At 45.3% G+C, this 17,547-nt stretch overlaps 1 protein-coding gene across 3 annotated transcripts in view; it reads right to left on the bottom strand.

The window, feature by feature from the left end:
• Nucleotides 1-3,252: 3,252 nt before the first annotated feature.
• cemip (cell migration inducing hyaluronidase 1) overlaps nucleotides 3,253-17,547 on the bottom strand; it is a 227,616-nt gene continuing 213,321 nt past the window's right edge. For all 3 annotated transcript variants that reach the window (XM_059639312.1, XM_059639311.1, XM_059639313.1), the window contains exons 23-29: nucleotides 12,899-13,110; nucleotides 11,926-12,111; nucleotides 11,364-11,568; nucleotides 10,345-10,431; nucleotides 9,089-9,246; nucleotides 7,640-7,737; nucleotides 3,253-4,022 (exon numbers count right to left, since the gene is read on the bottom strand). In XM_059639312.1, the coding sequence (XP_059495295.1) occupies nucleotides 3,895-4,022; nucleotides 7,640-7,737; nucleotides 9,089-9,246; nucleotides 10,345-10,431; nucleotides 11,364-11,568; nucleotides 11,926-12,111; nucleotides 12,899-13,110 (1,074 nt within the window). In that variant the 3' untranslated portion in view covers nucleotides 3,253-3,894. The remainder of the gene's footprint in view (nucleotides 4,023-7,639; nucleotides 7,738-9,088; nucleotides 9,247-10,344; nucleotides 10,432-11,363; nucleotides 11,569-11,925; nucleotides 12,112-12,898; nucleotides 13,111-17,547) is intronic.

The raw sequence follows: 17,547 nt of genomic DNA, 5'->3' as shown, positions 1-17,547 counted from the left end.
AACCGAGATCCCAGAGACTGCAACAGAGACCCCAGAGCCTGCAACCGAGACCCCAGAGCCTGTAACTGAGACCCCAGAGCCTGCAACCGAGATCCCAGAGACTGCAACCGAGATCCCAGAGACTGCAACCGAGATCCCAGAGCCTGTAACAGAGACCCCAGAGACTGCAACAGAGACCCCAGAGCCTGCAACAGAGATCCCAGAGCCTGTAACAGAGATCCCAGAGCCTGTAACAGAGACCCCAGAGCCTGTGACCGAGACCCCAGAGCCTGTAACCGAGATCCCAGAGCCTGTAACAGAGACCCCAGAGCCTGTAACCGAGATCCCAGAGCCTGTAACCGAGATCCCTGAGCCTGTAACAGAGACCCCAGAGCCTGTAACCGAGATCCCAGAGCCCATAATTGAGACCCAGAGCCTGTGACCGAGATCCCAGAGCCTGTAACAGAGACCCCAGAGCCTGTAACAGAGACCCCAGAGCCTGTGACCGAGATCCCAGAGCCTGTGACCGAGATCCCAGAGCCTGTAACAGAGACCCCAGAGCCTGTAACCGAGATCCCAGAACCTGTAACCGAGATCCCAGAGACTGTAACAGAGACCCCAGAGACTGTAACAGAGACCCCAGAGCCTGCAACTGAGATCCCAGAGACTGTAACAGAGACCTCAGAGCCTGTAACCGAGATCCCAGAGCCCATAATTGAGACCAAGAGCCTGTGACCGAGATCCCAGAGCCTGCAGCCGAGATCCCAGAGCCTGCAGCCGAGATCCCAGAGCCTGCAGCCGAGATCCCAGAGCCTGTAACAGAGATCCCAGAGCCTGTAACAGAGACCTCAGAGCCTGTGACCGAGATCCCAGAGCCTGTAACAGAGACCCCAGAGCCTGTAACCAAGACCCCAGAGCCTGTAAAAGGGACCCCAGAGCCTGCAACCGAGATCCCAGAGCCTGCAGCCGAGATCCCAGAGCCTGTAACAGAGATCCCAGAGCCTGTAACCGAGATCCCAGAGCCCATAATTGAGACCAAGAGCCTGTGACCGAGATCCCAGAGCCTACAGCCGAGATCCCAGAGCCTGCAGCCGAGATCCCAGAGCCTGTAACAGAGATCCCAGAGCCTGTAACAGAGACCTCAGAGCCTGTAACAGAGACCTCAGAGCCTGTAACCGAGATCCCAGAGCCCATAATTGAGACCAAGAGCCTGTGACCGAGATCCCAGAGCCTGCAGCCGAGATCCCAGAGCCTGTAACAGAGATCCCAGAGCCTGTAACAGAGACCTCAGAGCCTGTAACAGAGACCTCAGAGCCTGTAACCGAGATCCCAGAGCCCATAATTGAGACCCAGAGCCTGTGACCGAGATCCCAGAGCCTGTAACAGAGACCCCAGAGCCTGTAACCAAGACCCCAGAGCCTGTAAAAGGGACCCCAGAGCCTGCAACCGAGATCCCAGAGCCTGCAACCGAGACCCCAGAGCCTGCAACCGAGACCCCAGAGCCAGTATGTGAGATCCCAGAACCTGTAACTGAAACCTTAGAGCCTGTAACTGAGATCCCAGAGCCTGTAACTGAGATCCCAGAGCCTATACTTAAATGTCTTAGAGCCAATTTAAAAAAAGATTGATTTAGATATGAATGCTTCCCAATTCAATATCACCCACCTTACACTGTCACACAAAGTCATTGTGGGAGTGAAGCTATGTAGTAGATGGTGTCTCCCTAACTGCACTGCACTGGTTCGGGAAAACGGGTCACCACCTCCTTTCTCAGGGGTATTAAGGGCAATAAAAATAAGAGCAGGCAATCCAATATGTTAAATGTTACTGTTGTCTGCACTGAACCGTCCAAGTGAAAAGAAATACCTTCCTGTCCATGACAACATCAAGTTCTAAATTGGAGAAAGGCCAATTTTGACTGTATTAGACAAGAGCTTTCAAACATTAAAAACCGAAAGAACTGTGGATGCTGTAAATCAGGAACAAAAACAAAGTTCTGGAAAAGCTCAGCAGGTCTGGCAGCATCTATGATGGAAAAAACAAAACTAATGTTTCGGGTCCGGTGACTCTTCCTCCTGGAGGAGCAGCACCTCATATTCTACCTGGGGAGACCATAGCCCGATGGCCTAAACATAGAATTCAGCAGTTCTAAAATCTCCCCACTCCCAGCCTCATCACATGTCCAACCCTCTTTCTCATCCTCATCTTCTTTACCACCTATCTGCCCCACCCTTTCCACTGACCGATCCCCACCTCTGCCTACCTGTGCTCATCTATCATCATCCCACCTACCTTCCCCAGCCCCAACCTCCTCTCTCTCTCTCTCTCTACTTTCCTCTCCCTTCCCCCTCTCCATTTCTGAAGAAAGGTCCCAACCCACAACGTCAGCTTTCCTGCTCCTCTGATGATGCCTGGCCTGCTGTGTTCATTCAGCTCCATACTGTGTTTTCTCAGACTCCAGCATCTGCAGATCTTGCTATCTCTTTTTGGTATGCTTTCCTTTATTTGTCAGTGCGTTGCGTATAGGAGTTGGGAGGTCATGTTGCAGCTGTACAGGATATTGGTTAGGCCACTTTTAGAATACTGCATTCAATTCTGGCCTCCCTGCTACAGCAAGGATGTTGTGAAACTTGAAAGGAGTCAGAAAAGATTTACTAGGATGTTGACAGGGTTGGAGGATTTGAGCTATAGAGAGAAGCTGAACAGGCTGGGGAAGGGCCACCGGATCTGAAACGTTAACTCTGATTTCTATTCAAAAATGCAGCGAGACCTGATGAACTTTTCCAGCAATTTCTGTTTTTTTCTGAGTAGGCTGGAGCTATTTCCTTGGAGCATCAGAGGATGAGGAGTGACCTTACAGAGGTCTTTAAAATCATGAGGGGCATGGATACTGTAAATAGACAAGGTCTTTTCTCTGGGGTGGGGGAGCCCTAAGCTGGAGGGCAAAGGTTTAAGATGAGAGGAGAAAAATTTAAAAAGGGATGTAAGGGGCAATGTTTTCATGCAGAGGGTGCTCAGTGTATAAAATGAGCTGCCAGAGGAAATAGTGGAGGCTACTACAATTACAACATTTAAGAAGCATCTGGATGGGTATATGAATAGGAAGACTTTAGAGGGATATTGGCTGAATGCCGGCAAATGGGACTAGATATATTTAGGATACCTGATCAGCATGGACGAAGGACCTGTTTCATGCCGTATATCTCTATGACTCTGTGATCACGTACGTAATTTTTTCTAAAAAAAAGCACACCAGTTGCCAGCCTTTGCAAATTCATTCAACTTTACATTTATTATGAAACATCACTTATACAATCTTTGTAATTTATACAAATGTCAGTTATAAATTACACTTCTTTAATCCAAACACTTTCCCCTTCAGAAATAAGTCTCAAATGAGAACCTCAACTTTAATAAATTACAATCTCAGCCATTGCTTAAAATGCCAACTTCACTTTCAGGAGTGCATTTTTACCAGACAAAGTCATAGTTATATGGAAAATATATGAACATTTTACAATACAGTCACACAAGTGGCTTGGTGTCATGTTCTATGGTGTTTTAATAAATAAATAAAAACATACCTACAATTGGAAAGAAATCTTTGATGTGGCTGACACATCAAAAACACCTCAGCAGACAAATCACAGAAAGAATAGGACATCCGAAAAAGGACCAGCTATTTCGGCAGTAACGAGCATTGTTGAGACAGAATAAGGAATATTTGAGAACAGTCTACATATAGGGTCAGCCTGTGAAACAAGTCTAGTGAGTGAACAGATTAGCACAATGATAAATGGCTGTTCTGCTGCAATATCTTTGTAGTTTTGACCACTTTCCAAAGATCAGTAGTAATTCCAAGGTCAACTCTGTAGAGCTGAACATTACTTGGTCAATGCTACCGATGGGATTTACTCATAGTTTCAACTTGTTTACAACAGGAATTGGGAGAACCTCATGAATTTTCGCTACCTCTTCACCAACGACAAGTTTTATCCACTCAGGCCGAAAACTTCCCTTAAATCCCACAAATGCCAGTTTATCTGAAACAAGAGGAACAGTTGTCAAAATCTTGTTTCCGAGCAGCAGTTATCTACAGACAAAATAAATGACATGTATTTATTCAGGACCAAAACATCCCTCAGTGGGACTGAGTTCAACTTTGCAAAAAGTCAAAATGGGTGATAGGAGACTGGTAACAGTCCATTAATAATTGGAAAGGAGATAGTGCTGAGGTGCCAAACTAATTTTACACTCACAAAGTCAAGAGCTGGTCCACTGTCCCAATGATTCACAATAAATTATGACCTTTGAAAGTGTAAGCATTGTGTCTGCTTAAACAGGTAGGAGGAGATCTTTGATTTAATGATTCATTGGGAAGATGGCATGAGGCAGTCAGAGGGAAGAAGGGACTGAGTATTGAAGTTGGGAGGGGAGACAATTGGAGATGACAGTAGAGTGACTGTTGGTTGACCGGAAATGGGAACCATTGGGGAGTAGGATGGGGAGCAGACTGGTGGGAGAATGAGGCAATCAGCATATGGTGTGGGAGCGACAACAGAGGGGTCTGGGCAGGAGGTGACTGGGAGTGCATGGCAAGTGGAGGCTGTAGTGGGCAAGGTGGAAGTGTCATGAGACTGAGCTAGCTAGCAAAAAGCTGCAGCTGTTTTTTTTGGAGAGTGTAGATGGCTCTCCTACTCATGCCAGTCAATAATCTACTGCCTAGCTTCAATGCTGGGAGGCTTTTCTTATGCTCAGTTTTTAAGTGGTCCCTTTTAAGAAGGGCTGTTGAAAGAGCTCAGTACCAGTTAGAACTGTCTCATGACCAGGGCTGATTATACAGGTCTGAACCAGGACAGGAAGAGGGCAAATACCTTTGCAGCAAGGGAGCTGGTCTAGATCCTGTTAACTCGGATCATGCTGCTCTGATGTAATAGGGGGCAACGATTTAATTTTTAGCTATTTTCAGTGACTGGGCAAATCCAGGACAAGGGAACTTTGATCTCAAAATTAGGACTGGCCAATCAGAAGTGAAAGCAGGAAAGCCCTTCTCCCTTACCCAGGCTACCTGGAACCTGCAACCCTCCCCATTGGAGGCTGTGGACAAAGGACATCAACTAATGGAGAGCATCACACTTCAGTGTCGAGTATTAGACAAAAAGCAAGTTCAAGGGACCAGTGCAGGAGTCCTCACAGTAGCTGTGAGGAACTGAAACCCGAGAGAACTAGTCAGCAGGCATGGAGGATCTGAGCAGGTGATAATTCCCAGTGCGAAAAGGTTAAAAAAAAGCTAACTCTTGGGGGTGCAGTCAGAGGACAAAGCATTTGCAGGGCATCACCTGAAAACACCTGTCTCTGAGAACAAACGGACAATATCCCTCCTCAATGATACTTGCCTTAAAGTGAACTCAGTGCTTTCTGCGAGGGATGTAGGTATAACCACATGTCATTCACCACCAACTATCTGTTCATTGTTGGAAAAAAAAATTCCTTACAGTCTGTAAATTGTCTAAATTAACTTGTAAATTGTCAGGAAGTGTTTGTGCAATTAGAAATGCTGTGAGCTACAGACTAATTGAAATATAGGTAGAGGAGACCATCCAACCCATCCAGATCATGGATGATCCTTATCTTCACTCCTCAGTTCTGAAACCCTCAATACACTTTATTCGTTCACAGGGTGAGGGTTTCACTGGTGAGATCAGCACTTATCGTCTATCCTTAAATGTGCAGAGGGCGGTTAAGAGTCAACAAATTGCTGTGGGTCTGGAGTCACATGTAGGCCAGGTAACAAAAACAGAAAGAGCTAGAAAAGCTCAGCAGGCCTGGCAGCATTTGTGAAGGAAAAAACAGTTGATGTTTTGGGTCCAGTGACCCTTCCTCACCAGACCTGAAATATTAACTCTGCTTTTTCCTTCACAGATGCTGCCAGGCCTGCTGAGCTTTTCCAGCAACTTTGTTTTTGTTCCTGATTTACAGCATCTGCAGTTCTTTTGGCTTTTGTGTAGACCAGGTAAGGATGGCAGTTTCCTTCCCTAAAGGACATTAGTGAAACAGTTGGGTTTTTCCTGACAATCAACAATGGATTCATGGTCACTATTAGATTCTTAATTCCAGATTTTTAAAAATTGAACTCAAAGTCAAAATCCTGTGGCAGGATTTGAACCTGGGTCCCCAGGCTCTGGATTAACCGTTTAGTGACAATACCACAAGGTATTCCTCCTTAGGTGATATTTTATCAATCTCAGTTTTGGAGTTTTTACCTGACCCAGCCCAAGAGATTTTGGAGATTTCCACTAAACTGTATCCTGAAGTATTTCTTGTCAGTGTGCCCCCTTCTTCCAGATCAGACATGATGGAAAGGAAAGCTGACACAGACTGGGCAAGCTGGATAGTCTCAGGACAGGCAAGAAGGGATTCTGATCCGTCAATGCATGGATGTGCTGTGACCAACAGCACAGGAGCAAACTGCTCAGTGCCCACCTTGCTTTCATTCTCTACGAGCTATTTTTGTTTTAATTCATTCATTTGGGAATTATTAAGTGCTTATTGCTCTGTCAAGTTATGGAGAGCAGTTAAGTAGCTGTTTGAGGGGGCCAGAATCTTGCAGATGAAATTGTTGCTCTCTAAAACCCTTTAATCATCTTAAACACTTTGCTTCAATTATCTGTTAAACTTTAAAGGAACACTAGCCTAGCCTACACAACTTATCCCCAGAAGGCAACTCTTTCAGCTCCATCTGATGTTGTAAAGGGTCACTGAGGCTGAGCTTCATTGAGGCTGGAGTGATCTTCAGTGCCACTAATCCTTTAATGTGCCAGGACTGGGGAATTTCTTGGTCAAGGCTTATTTTTATTCAGGGGCGGCACGGTGGCTCAGTGTTTAGCACCGCTGCCTCACAGCGCGAGGGACCCGGGTTCGATTTCACACTCGGGTGACTGTATGGAGTTTGTACTTTCTCCCCGTGTCTGCATGGGTTTCCTATGAGTGCTCCGGTTTCCTCCCACAGTGCAAAGATATCCAGGTTAGGTCCGTTAGCCATGCTAAATTGCCCATAGTGTTCAGGGATGTGCAGGTTGGGAGAATTAGCCATGGTAAAAACAAGGTTATGGGGATGGGGTGAGTCTGGGTGGGATGCTCTTTGGTGAGAATGAATGGCCCTACACTCCAGGGCTTGTATGATTCACAGATTGAGTGTTGCCCATCCCTAATTCCTCAGATAACACTGCCTCCCTTGATGAAGGCACAGCCAGTGGCCCCTATGGGCTTTGGAACTCTTTACCTCAGAAGGTACTAGGTTCATTGAATATTTTTAAGGCGGAGGTGGATAGATACAGGTTAGGCAGGGAGTCGAGGGTTATCGGTGGGGGGCAGGGTATGGACAGGAATGCAGAATTCAAAACATAAATAGATCGGCCACAATGTTATTGAATGGTGGAGCAGGCTCGACAAGCTGAATGACCTCCTTCTGCACATGCTCCTTATGTCTTTGGTTAATGATTTCTCAAAATGTGCCTAGCATCACCTGCTAGGCTAAAAACAGGAAAAACCATTTCACCTTAAAACATGATGTCCAAATAAACTGTCTCCAATATCGACTCTAAACGACTGCGCAATCGGCTACAAGCTCACAGCTAAACAAAACAAAATCGGTCAGTACCCTTTAGTTTAACAGTGGTGGCTCCAAGCTGCGACAGAACTTTGTTCCAAAGTTTTTCTGAAATGATTTGTCCTTTCGATGTTATCAGAGTGATGGAGCTAGAACAAGAAAGATCCCGGTATTAATCATTAAGATAGCACGATTTAGACCTTATCTACAAATCAAATGTAAGAGCATTACTTCTACAGATTGCTTATTCTCAAAAACAATGCACCAGGTTTCATTTTACATTAAATAGACAGTCAATCTCAATTAGCAGTACACAATAGCGCTTTACAGCTTGACAATGGAAGCATGCATTGGGAATTTGGAGATGTTCTGACATTTGAATCCAATGACTGGGAACTCTGATTGGAATTCTAAACTTTGAAAAGTTCTAGAAAAAACTCTGACCAATTTTAGAAAATCTGCCCGGATAGTTTCTCTGCAAGGACTGATGAAGTGAGGTGAGTCCCCAATCACCAACATATAAATATGCGCAAGGGACAGGCAGTAAAAAAACACGGGTCATCTATCATTAACAGTGAGAAAGTGCTGGAGAAACTCAGCTGGTCTGGCAGCATTTATCAAGAGAGAAACATAGTTAACAGTTCAGGTCTGTGAGGCTTCATTAGAAGTGGGAAAAGTTCAAAATGCAATAAGTTTTGGGATCACTCGGGGCCAGTCTAAGAGGTAAGTCATTTAGGACTGAGATGAGGAAGAATTTCTCACTGAGAGAGTTGTGAACCTGTGGAATTCTCTCCCACAGGAAGCTGCTGGGCCAGTTCATTCGATATATTCAGGAGGGAGCTGGACGTGGCCCTTGTGGCTAAAGGGATTGAGGGGTATGGAGAGATACCAGGAGTGGGATACTGAAATTGCATGATCATATTGAGTGGTGGTACAGGTTCGAAGGGCTGAGTGGCTCACTTCTTCACCTATTTTCTATGGTTTGAACTAGGGTTGGGTAATACGACGACAAACAGGGTCTCCACCCATTTCCCATTCCCTTTCTCAGAGGGGGAATCCAGTAAATTCAGGAAATGGTTCCACTGGGTGTACTGCTCCACTGTTTCAAAGTATCCGAGATGAGTTGGACCACCACGTCCCAATCCCGGTTTCATTATTTTGTTTTCTTCTGGATTGACCCTGGATAGCTAACACTCCATCATTCTATCTGGCCTGATCATAGACCTCATGATTAAAACCAGATTGAAGTTAAAACCAGAGAGTAAGGCAGAGCTGTGTAAGTTGTATCCAAGTAGCAGTGTTATCTGTGCAGACTGCAGCCAAGTTTCCTGGTGGAGGATACACAGGAGAATGAGGCAACTCACTGACTAGATGCACTCCCCAGTCACACAACCTCTCCCTGTGGACTGAACCCAAATGATCCAATCCTGTCGGGATTAATCAACCCTGACGTTTCATTCCTTCACAAAAGCTGATGGTGAAATGGTTTCAATGACTCACTTGTTCTTTATGTTCGCCATGTAATTCTCTACATGGATTGGAATTCCTCGCAAGATTGTGTTTCGGAAGCTTCTGTTATCGACCACCTTTCCAGACTGTCCGTCTACCACAACGATCTGCATGCCATCGTCAGCATGATAAAACTTCCTTCCATTAACCTGCCGGGCAGAGATTAAAAATGGCTAAAGTGCTAAAGCCTAGCAGCCTCAGCCCACACATGAGCCCTGGCTGCTTCACACAAATATTGAGTAACATGTCAACTTCCTGCAAATGACCCTCTCCTTCTCTCCAACCCACTGTTATTTGTGGCAGAAACTCAGAGGCTACTTTTAACTTTCAAGGCTGTTTGAAAACCTAGCACCAGCCAACCATCCTCTCCCACAAAGCCCCTTCAATCAATTCCGAAATAAAGGATGAGGGGTTAAGCAAGGGGCTGGGTCACCATCACCCAGGATTGGCAGTTTGGGTGGCAACACAGAACAGAGTACCTAAGGCGCACCAACTCTGGGCTTGGGGTGGCACAAGCTTGGCAGAGGCTTTCACAAGCCATTCATTACTGATACACATGTGGCTCATAGACATTGGGAGGCAACAGCAGCAACTGAAAAGGGGATTATTTGATGTCAATAGCAGGATACCTGAAATGCAACAGCAAACAATTGTAATGGTGATGTCAACTCTGCCACCAACAGTGTTTTGCTGGGAGGGAGAGAGTATTAATGGGTACGAAGTACCACTTCTGGGAGCTGCTATGATTTGACTGAATGGTAAGGTGTGCTTGTTAAGGTCCCAAACACGCTTGCGGTCGACGTTTTGATGGGTGCCAAAAGAAGTGAGATCCCACGATATCGTGGTGCCAACCCAAAGTTCTATGGCCTTCCCCTCTGGAAAACAACCCGTTTTTGCTCCTCTACGCCCCACCCCCAGCCAAGGTATGTGGAATTACTGGGCTCCTTCCCCTCTGTTTACGCTCACACAGCTCCCTGACAGGAGATGGCCAGGTGCTTTCACAGACAGCTGGACGTTGTGGGTGTCACTGAGGCTTCACACATGGAGATTATGCCCAAGTCTGGTAGTATATTGTGCTGCAGGAGTGATTATTAAAGGTCACAGACCTGGCACAGAGCTTCTTCTGTGGGTTATGTGGGTCAGGAGATGTCACACCTCGATACCTCATCTCTCCAGCTCATGCAGTATTGCCACCTTCCCCCAAACCCAGAAGCATCAATGTCAAACTGAAAACTGCTGAAACTTACATCCATGTAGGCCAAGTGCTGCCTGATATGGAAGAACCTGGTTAGATAGGACTCAAGCTTGACCTCCAAGAAGTGACCTTTGGTGGTCTGTGTGAAAAAAAGGGAGAAACAGCAACGGTGTAAGTGATCATCATTATTGCACTCACCAGTTTGCCCAGGATGGGACATTGCCAAATGCCATCCATTAACTTAAGATGTTGCTCAGCGAGCCCTCAAGCCGCTGGTCATAACGGCACTGATACATAACATTTCACCTCACGCCAAAGTGTTGTCTTCCTCAGGGTCCTGCCCTTTCACCCCTCACTGTGCAGCCCTCAACCTCACCTCTACCACTGACCCCGTACCTCCCTTCGATTTAGACCTACAAAGCTCAAATTCAAAAAATGGGGGAGAATGAACAGGAGGAGAGACAGAGGGGGTGACAGAGACAGAAATACAGAGGGAAGGAACAGGAGGGAAAGAACAAAGGGACAGAGAGGAAGAGAAATAGATGGAGAGAAACATGAGCTGAAGCAGTGAGAGAGACATGGAGAGGGAGGCAGATGGAAGGAGAGAGAGCAAGGCACTAACAGAGTGAAAGGCGCAGGTTGGTGACAAATGAGAGAGATGGAGTAAAAAATTTGAAGACAAAATGAATACAACTACTCTCCATCTAGAAATCTCAACCACTGTTCAAGGTTTTTCCTGTCGAATCCTAGCCATTTAAATTGTTTAGTACATTGAGCAGGTAATAAGATGTATCCAGTTGTGCCAGAAAACAAAATCCAGCAGGTCTAAAATTTCTGTTTGACTCACTGCTGCACATTGAGCATCTGGTGTGGCTATATGGAATCGATCCCCATCTTTGACATGGCCAAATCGAGCTGACAGTTCATGTTTCCTTTGACCGGCTGATGTGCCCAAGCAGCAGGCTGAGGTTAACACGACCCAGGCAAGGACACAGGAGAGCGCTAACTTTCACTGTTTGCAGTAGCTTGAATGGGCCAGCTAATAAAACAGCGCAGTGAATAGCAAATTACCAGCTGTTCTGTAGGTATTCGCTGTGGCATTGGTACATCGACGGTTGGTATCTCGCTGTATTTGGGGTAAGCTTTCATTGCACAGTCACTGCGCTTGCTGGTCTTTGGAATGGAAGCTTTGATCTTTATTCTCTCACAGCCTGCTGAGGAGCAGAAAGCAAATGCCTCACGCTTTTTGTGGGCTTTCACTTTCAGGAACAGTAGTCTTTGAGGGGTAGGGGTTGGGTGGAAGAAAGGGAGAGATAAATCAGTTACTATAACAAAGAGAGTAGTTTCGTGAATACAAGTTGGTCTTGTAAATCAACACATTTTCTAACAGAAGAAAGCTGGACTCATATTTCATCACTAAAATAAAAATTGGTTTACACATTTTGTCTTAACATTAAGTGTGAAGACGGTGAATGAAGATTTCAGCCATTCAACACTTAACCATTGCATTTCAGGGCTGAGTGTGCTGTGGATAATTGGGAATATTACATACAGTTCTCTTCTTATTCTTCATTGCAAAATAAAGGCAGCAAAGAGTACATAACCATTTTAAATATAGACATAAAGGACACACCCAGTATCCTCATCGAAGAAATAATAGCCCCTGGTTGGATGGCCACGGTCCAGGTTATCCATATGCTGTGTCCGCAGAAACAACCCGGTCTTGAACGTTCTTTTTGACAGACGATTATGAATATCTGATATGATGTTAAATGTGCTGCCTTGAGGGTAGCAAAATCCCACTCGGAGCCAATCATTCCTGACAAGGACAATAAATATCAGTGATGCAATTACAAGCTCATTTATAGGTAATATACAAGTTATGGCAAGTATCTGAACACCCAAATCGAATGGTACCCTAACAAACATTGAACATGTCAAGCTCATAGTTTGCGAGCAGGCTTCCAGTTCCCTTAATGCTTTCTACACCTGAGTGCGATATGAGCCTCCAAACACCCAATAATATGAGTCAGGGTTAGCTGCTGGTGCTCGCAAGTGCTGGACAGCTGTCTACACACTATTCACTTCACGAGTAACATCCTCTTCACTTGGTCTAACATCAGGGAGTGGCACAGTGGCTCAGGGGTTAGCACTACTGCCTCACAGTGCCAGGGACCCAGGTTCGATTCCAGCCTTTGGCAAACATCTGTGTAGAGTTTGCACATTCTCCCTGTTGTCTGCATGTCCAAAGATGTGCAGGTTAGGTGGGCTGGCCATGCTGAATTGCCCATAGTGTCCAGGATGTGCAGGCCAGGTGGGTTAGCCAAGGTAAATGCAGGGTTACAGGGATAGGAGAGGAGTGTGGAACCCGATGGGCCAAATGGCCTCCTCCTATACTGTAGGGATTCGGCAAACACGACTAGATATTGCACAATAGCTCCAATTGGGTAAAAATTCAATTCATCATTGTGATTTTTTTTCTGTGAATACTTGACAATACTCAAGTTTGCCAGGATACTGACTCTAACTGGCAGTGACATAGCCAATACACCGACAGTGCAAGCTTAATTTATGATACATAACTGAGCCCGTGAAAGACAACTCACTGGTTGAAGTTGATGAGCCATATGGTAACCTCCTGGGGTGCTGGACCATCCCAATGCACAGTGTATCCTTTCTGCAACATAACGACAGGCTGGTATTGCTGGTAATGAGTGTGTTTGCCCAGGGCACCCTTTAAATACAGTGGCTTATCGAAGTACTCATCCTTAATCATTTTCATCTTCAGGTTCGCTGGCCGTCTGGCCTGAATATATATCTAAAGCAAAAAAAATTAACAGTCAAGCTAAGAAACTGCAGCATGGCTCCTTTAGTTCCTGCAATTTGATGCTTTGACCTGCTACACAAAGCAAATAGTTCTGCCAAATCAAGATGCCAGCTCTGGCATCTTTCTCTGTATCTTCATATCAAAGATTCAGTACAACATGCAACTTGAGTTTCTGTTCTGTGCTGGCAATTATTATTAATATTATTTATTTAGCATAAACTCAGCTAATTAGCCCCAAACCCATTTCTGATCTTAAAATACCCACATGTTCATCAATATGACTGTTGGTGCAGAGCCCTAGTTTCTGGAAACATTTGCCCAAATCTCGGGCTCAGAGACTGGTGAGCAAATTCCAAAGCCTTCAGATTTTGTTTTTGCTCCATTGTGGTTCAAGCTGGGATCTCTAAATTGTAAAATGTAGCCTTGAACTGTTCAAATTCAAATCAAAGTTGAAGGAAGTCAATGAAACTAAATCTGCCTTCCTGGAGGACAATTTATAACCAGTATATCATCATAAAAAAAGTTAATGACTTTCCAAGTGTCAGTTATTTTATACAGATCATCCATTCTACCTAACCCACACGGGAGCACTGTGCTTGATGTTCAGTGACAGCCTGAATTATAACCAGCAGGCCATTTATCTAATTACAGCTCAATCACCATTTAAACCATTTACTGTCAGAAATGAGGTGTACGTTAAATAGTGTAAAATTATATGAGAAAATGGGGAAAACAGTTCATTGGGCTCATATCCAAGGCAGAAACCCACAGCGCTGCTAGCCATCAGCTCCCTCTCAGTGCCAGCCCTCCAGTGTAGTACTGGGAGCTTTCCCGCTGTGGGTACCATCTTCTGGATTTGTCCTGAGACTCCACTTGCCTGCTAATGCTAATATGAAGTCAGATTTCTCCTGGTGTCCCAACTATCACTTATCTCACAATCAAACAAAATCATAGTTGTTTGAGAGAGCTTGCTGTGTACAAATTAGTTTCTTGTATCCACAAGTAAACTTCATGGGAACTTCCCTGACGGAAGTATTTTGGAATGCCTCGAAGAAGTGAAGGTTGTTCATCTTTCTGGTTCCCTTGTGCAGGTCAACCTCTCTGTCTCCCTCTCTCAATCTTCAAGGTGCCCTATTATAATCTCTTCCTTTCACCAGGCTTCTGGTCACTGATCTTAAAATGGCCTTTATTAGTTTGGTATCATTGGCTACATTCCTGAACGATGCCAAGAGCTTAACTTGAATTCTTTCAACAGCATCAAAAAGGTGAAAAACAAACAAACAAAACACTAGATAACGAAGTGTGGAGCTGGATGAACACAGCAGCATCTTAGGAGCACAGAAGCTGATGTTTTGGGCCTAGACCCTTCATCAGAAATGGGGGATGGGGAGAGGGTTCTGAAATAAATAGGGAGAGAGGGAGAGGTGGATCTAAGATGGATAGAGGAGAAGATAGGTGGAGAGGAGACAGACAAGTTAAAGGGGTGGGAATGGAGCCTGTAGAGGCAAGTGTAGGTGGGGAGGTAGGGAGGGGATAGGTCAGTCGGGGATGATGGACAGGTCAAGGGGACGGGATGAGGTTAGAAGGTAGGAAATGGAGGTGCGGCTTGAGGTGGGAGGAGGGGATGGGTGAGATGTGTTCATCCAGCTCCACACTTTGTTATCTCAGATTCTCCAGCATCTGCAGTTCCCATTATCTCTCAAACAAAACACTGTTGTGCTGATGCCTCTATTGATCTGAGGGAGCACGGTTTTCCAATTCCTGTGGGTGGCAACCCATGACAGAGTGAACATTTTGCCCAATGGCATTAAACTGGAGAACATATATAATATTCTCCAGATTTCCCACTGGAACTTTAGTTTCTCATTGATTTTTCATTGCTCCAGCAGGATTTGGAAGGAAGTATGGAGAATGTCTATTCTAGAGTTCCACTTCTATCCAATGGAGTCACCTGAAAACAGGTTAAAAACCTAATGACCTGTGCTGCCTCCTGATTCAAACACCATTCTGTAGGTGGGATCTAACACTCATTGGTGAACTTGCTCTTAATTCATGGAGTCATGGAGTCATAGAGTCACAGAGGTATACCAGAAGAAAGTAGAGCCTTTGGTCCAACTCATCCATGCAGACCCCATATCCTAAATTAATATAGTCCCATTTGGCCCATTTCCCTCTAACCCATTCTTATTCATATACCCATCCAGATGCCTTTTAAATGTTGTTATCATTCCATACACGCACATTCTGTGCGAAAAAATTGTCTCTTAGGTCCCTTTGTAACCTTTTCCCTCTCACCCTAAACCTATGCCCCCAAATGTTGGACTCCTCTGCACTGGGAAAAAGATCTTGGTTATTCACCCAATCTATGCCTCTCATGATTTTATAAACCTGTATGAGGTTATCCCTAGGGCTCTGACACTCTAGGGGGAAATAAACCTCCAGCAGATCACGGATGGTCATAAAGCTCAGGATGGAGCAGGCCATTCAGCCCATCATGTCCAAAGTGGCTCTCTGCAACAGCAACTCAGTTACCCCACCCCCTGTTCTGTTTCCCCAATCCCTTCTTTCTTCAGGTAATTATTTACTTCCTTTTGAAGTTAAACCACAATTGAATCTTCCTCTGCTGCACTCTCGGGCAGTGCATCCCAGCTCCTCACCACACTGGATTTAAAGCTTACACTCAGGTCACCAATGATTTTTCACTGTCTATTTTAAAATCAGTGTCCCCCTGCTCCTTATTGCCAGTGGAAGTGGTTTGTTTCGATCTGCTCTGACCAAGGTCTACATGATTGTGATAACCTCTATCGAATCTCATAGAAGAATTAGATGCCTACAGTGCATATAGAGGCTATTTGGCCCATCAAGTCTGCACTGGCCCTCCAAGTAGCAAGCCAAACACACCCATCCACTACCCCATTCCTGTAATCCGCATGGGGTTCTTTCTTACCATGGCTAATCCACCTAACCTGCACATCTTTGGACTGCGCGAGGAAACTGGAGCACCCGAAGGAAACGCATGGAGATAATGAGTAAATTGCCCAAAGGTGGAATTGAGCCCAGGCGCTATGAGGCAGCAGTGCTAACCACTGAGCCACTCTACCACCGAGCACATCTCCAACGAGACCAAACACAGGTTCTCTAATCTATCCTTGTAACTGAAATTCCTCATGCTGGAGCAGTTGTTCGGTGAATCTTTCTGAACTCTTTCTAATGCCTTCCTATCCTTCCTAAAGTGTGGAGTTCAGGATTGAACACAATATTTCGGTAAAGGCCGAAGCAGTGTGTTTGATACTTTCTTAATTTTGTACTGTATGCTTTTATCTATATAAAATCCAGGGCCCCTTCTGCTTCATTAAACACTTTATCAATTTGCCCTGCCAGATCCAATAACATCAGCCTCTGCTCCTGCACCACCCGTGAAGATTGTGCCCCAGATTTTGTGTTGCCTCTCCCCGTAACTCTAAGCAAAATGTAAACATACAGACAGTTCTCAAGCATTTTGTAACAGGGGTAACTCCAACAAATGTGAAGTTGAGTTTCATGTCTATGAAGAAACATGGGGGGTGCGGGTGTAAGGAATCATCTGGCCACTTAGTGCAGCTACATTGTAGATTTCCTCTGGCGATTTATTCATTAAGAAGGAATGAATAGTTTCACTGGAGAGAAAAGAAACAAGCATGATCACAACATTCCTGCACCATAGCGACCAGTGGAATCCTTTGCCCTTCCATTCCTACAGATTGATGTATGCTGATTAGAACATTTGTAGAAAGAGTCATAGAATCCCGAGAGTGCAGATTGAGGACATTTGGCCCATCAAGTCCACGCTGGCACTCCAAACAACATCTCAATCAGACCCCCACCCTATCCCTGTAACCCTGCGTTTTACCATGAGCTAATCCACGTACACTACACATCCCTGGACAATTTAGCATGGCCAATCCACCTAACTTGCCTGTGGGGAGGAAACCCACACATACATAGGGTGTGTGTGCAAACTCCACACAGATCATCGCCAGAGGGTGGAATCGAACCAAGGTCCCTGGAGACGTGAAGCAGCAGTGCTAACCTCAGTGCTAGCCACAGTGCCATCCAAAGCAGGAAGGAGATGGAGCTTATCCAGTGAGCTCTGAAAGGAGGGGACACAGATGGATGGTGTTAAAAACCATGGCACAAGGGCTCCTAGCCCCTCACAGGGTAGATGTTGAACCAAAGAGGAAATCATGTCTCATCAAATGAAGGGACTTAAGAAAAGTGTTTTGTTACCACACTGCAACACCATTTTGAGTCACCTAAAGAATAAAAATAAATTACATGAATAGTGTTTATCTTTGGTGCAAGGTGTTTTCAAATGCTGCTCCAAGGCTCCTGCAAGGTGTCTCAGGCCTTAAGGAGTCCCTGTGCTTCAGGCCTCCTGTGGTCAGGAAT

The sequence above is a fragment of the Stegostoma tigrinum genome, chromosome 33, assembly GCF_030684315.1.
Source record: "Stegostoma tigrinum isolate sSteTig4 chromosome 33, sSteTig4.hap1, whole genome shotgun sequence".
In the NCBI taxonomy this organism is placed as follows: Eukaryota; Metazoa; Chordata; class Chondrichthyes; order Orectolobiformes; family Stegostomatidae; genus Stegostoma; species Stegostoma tigrinum.
Note: the sequence above shows the minus strand (reverse complement) of the source record. Positions and strands in the feature narration are given on the sequence as shown.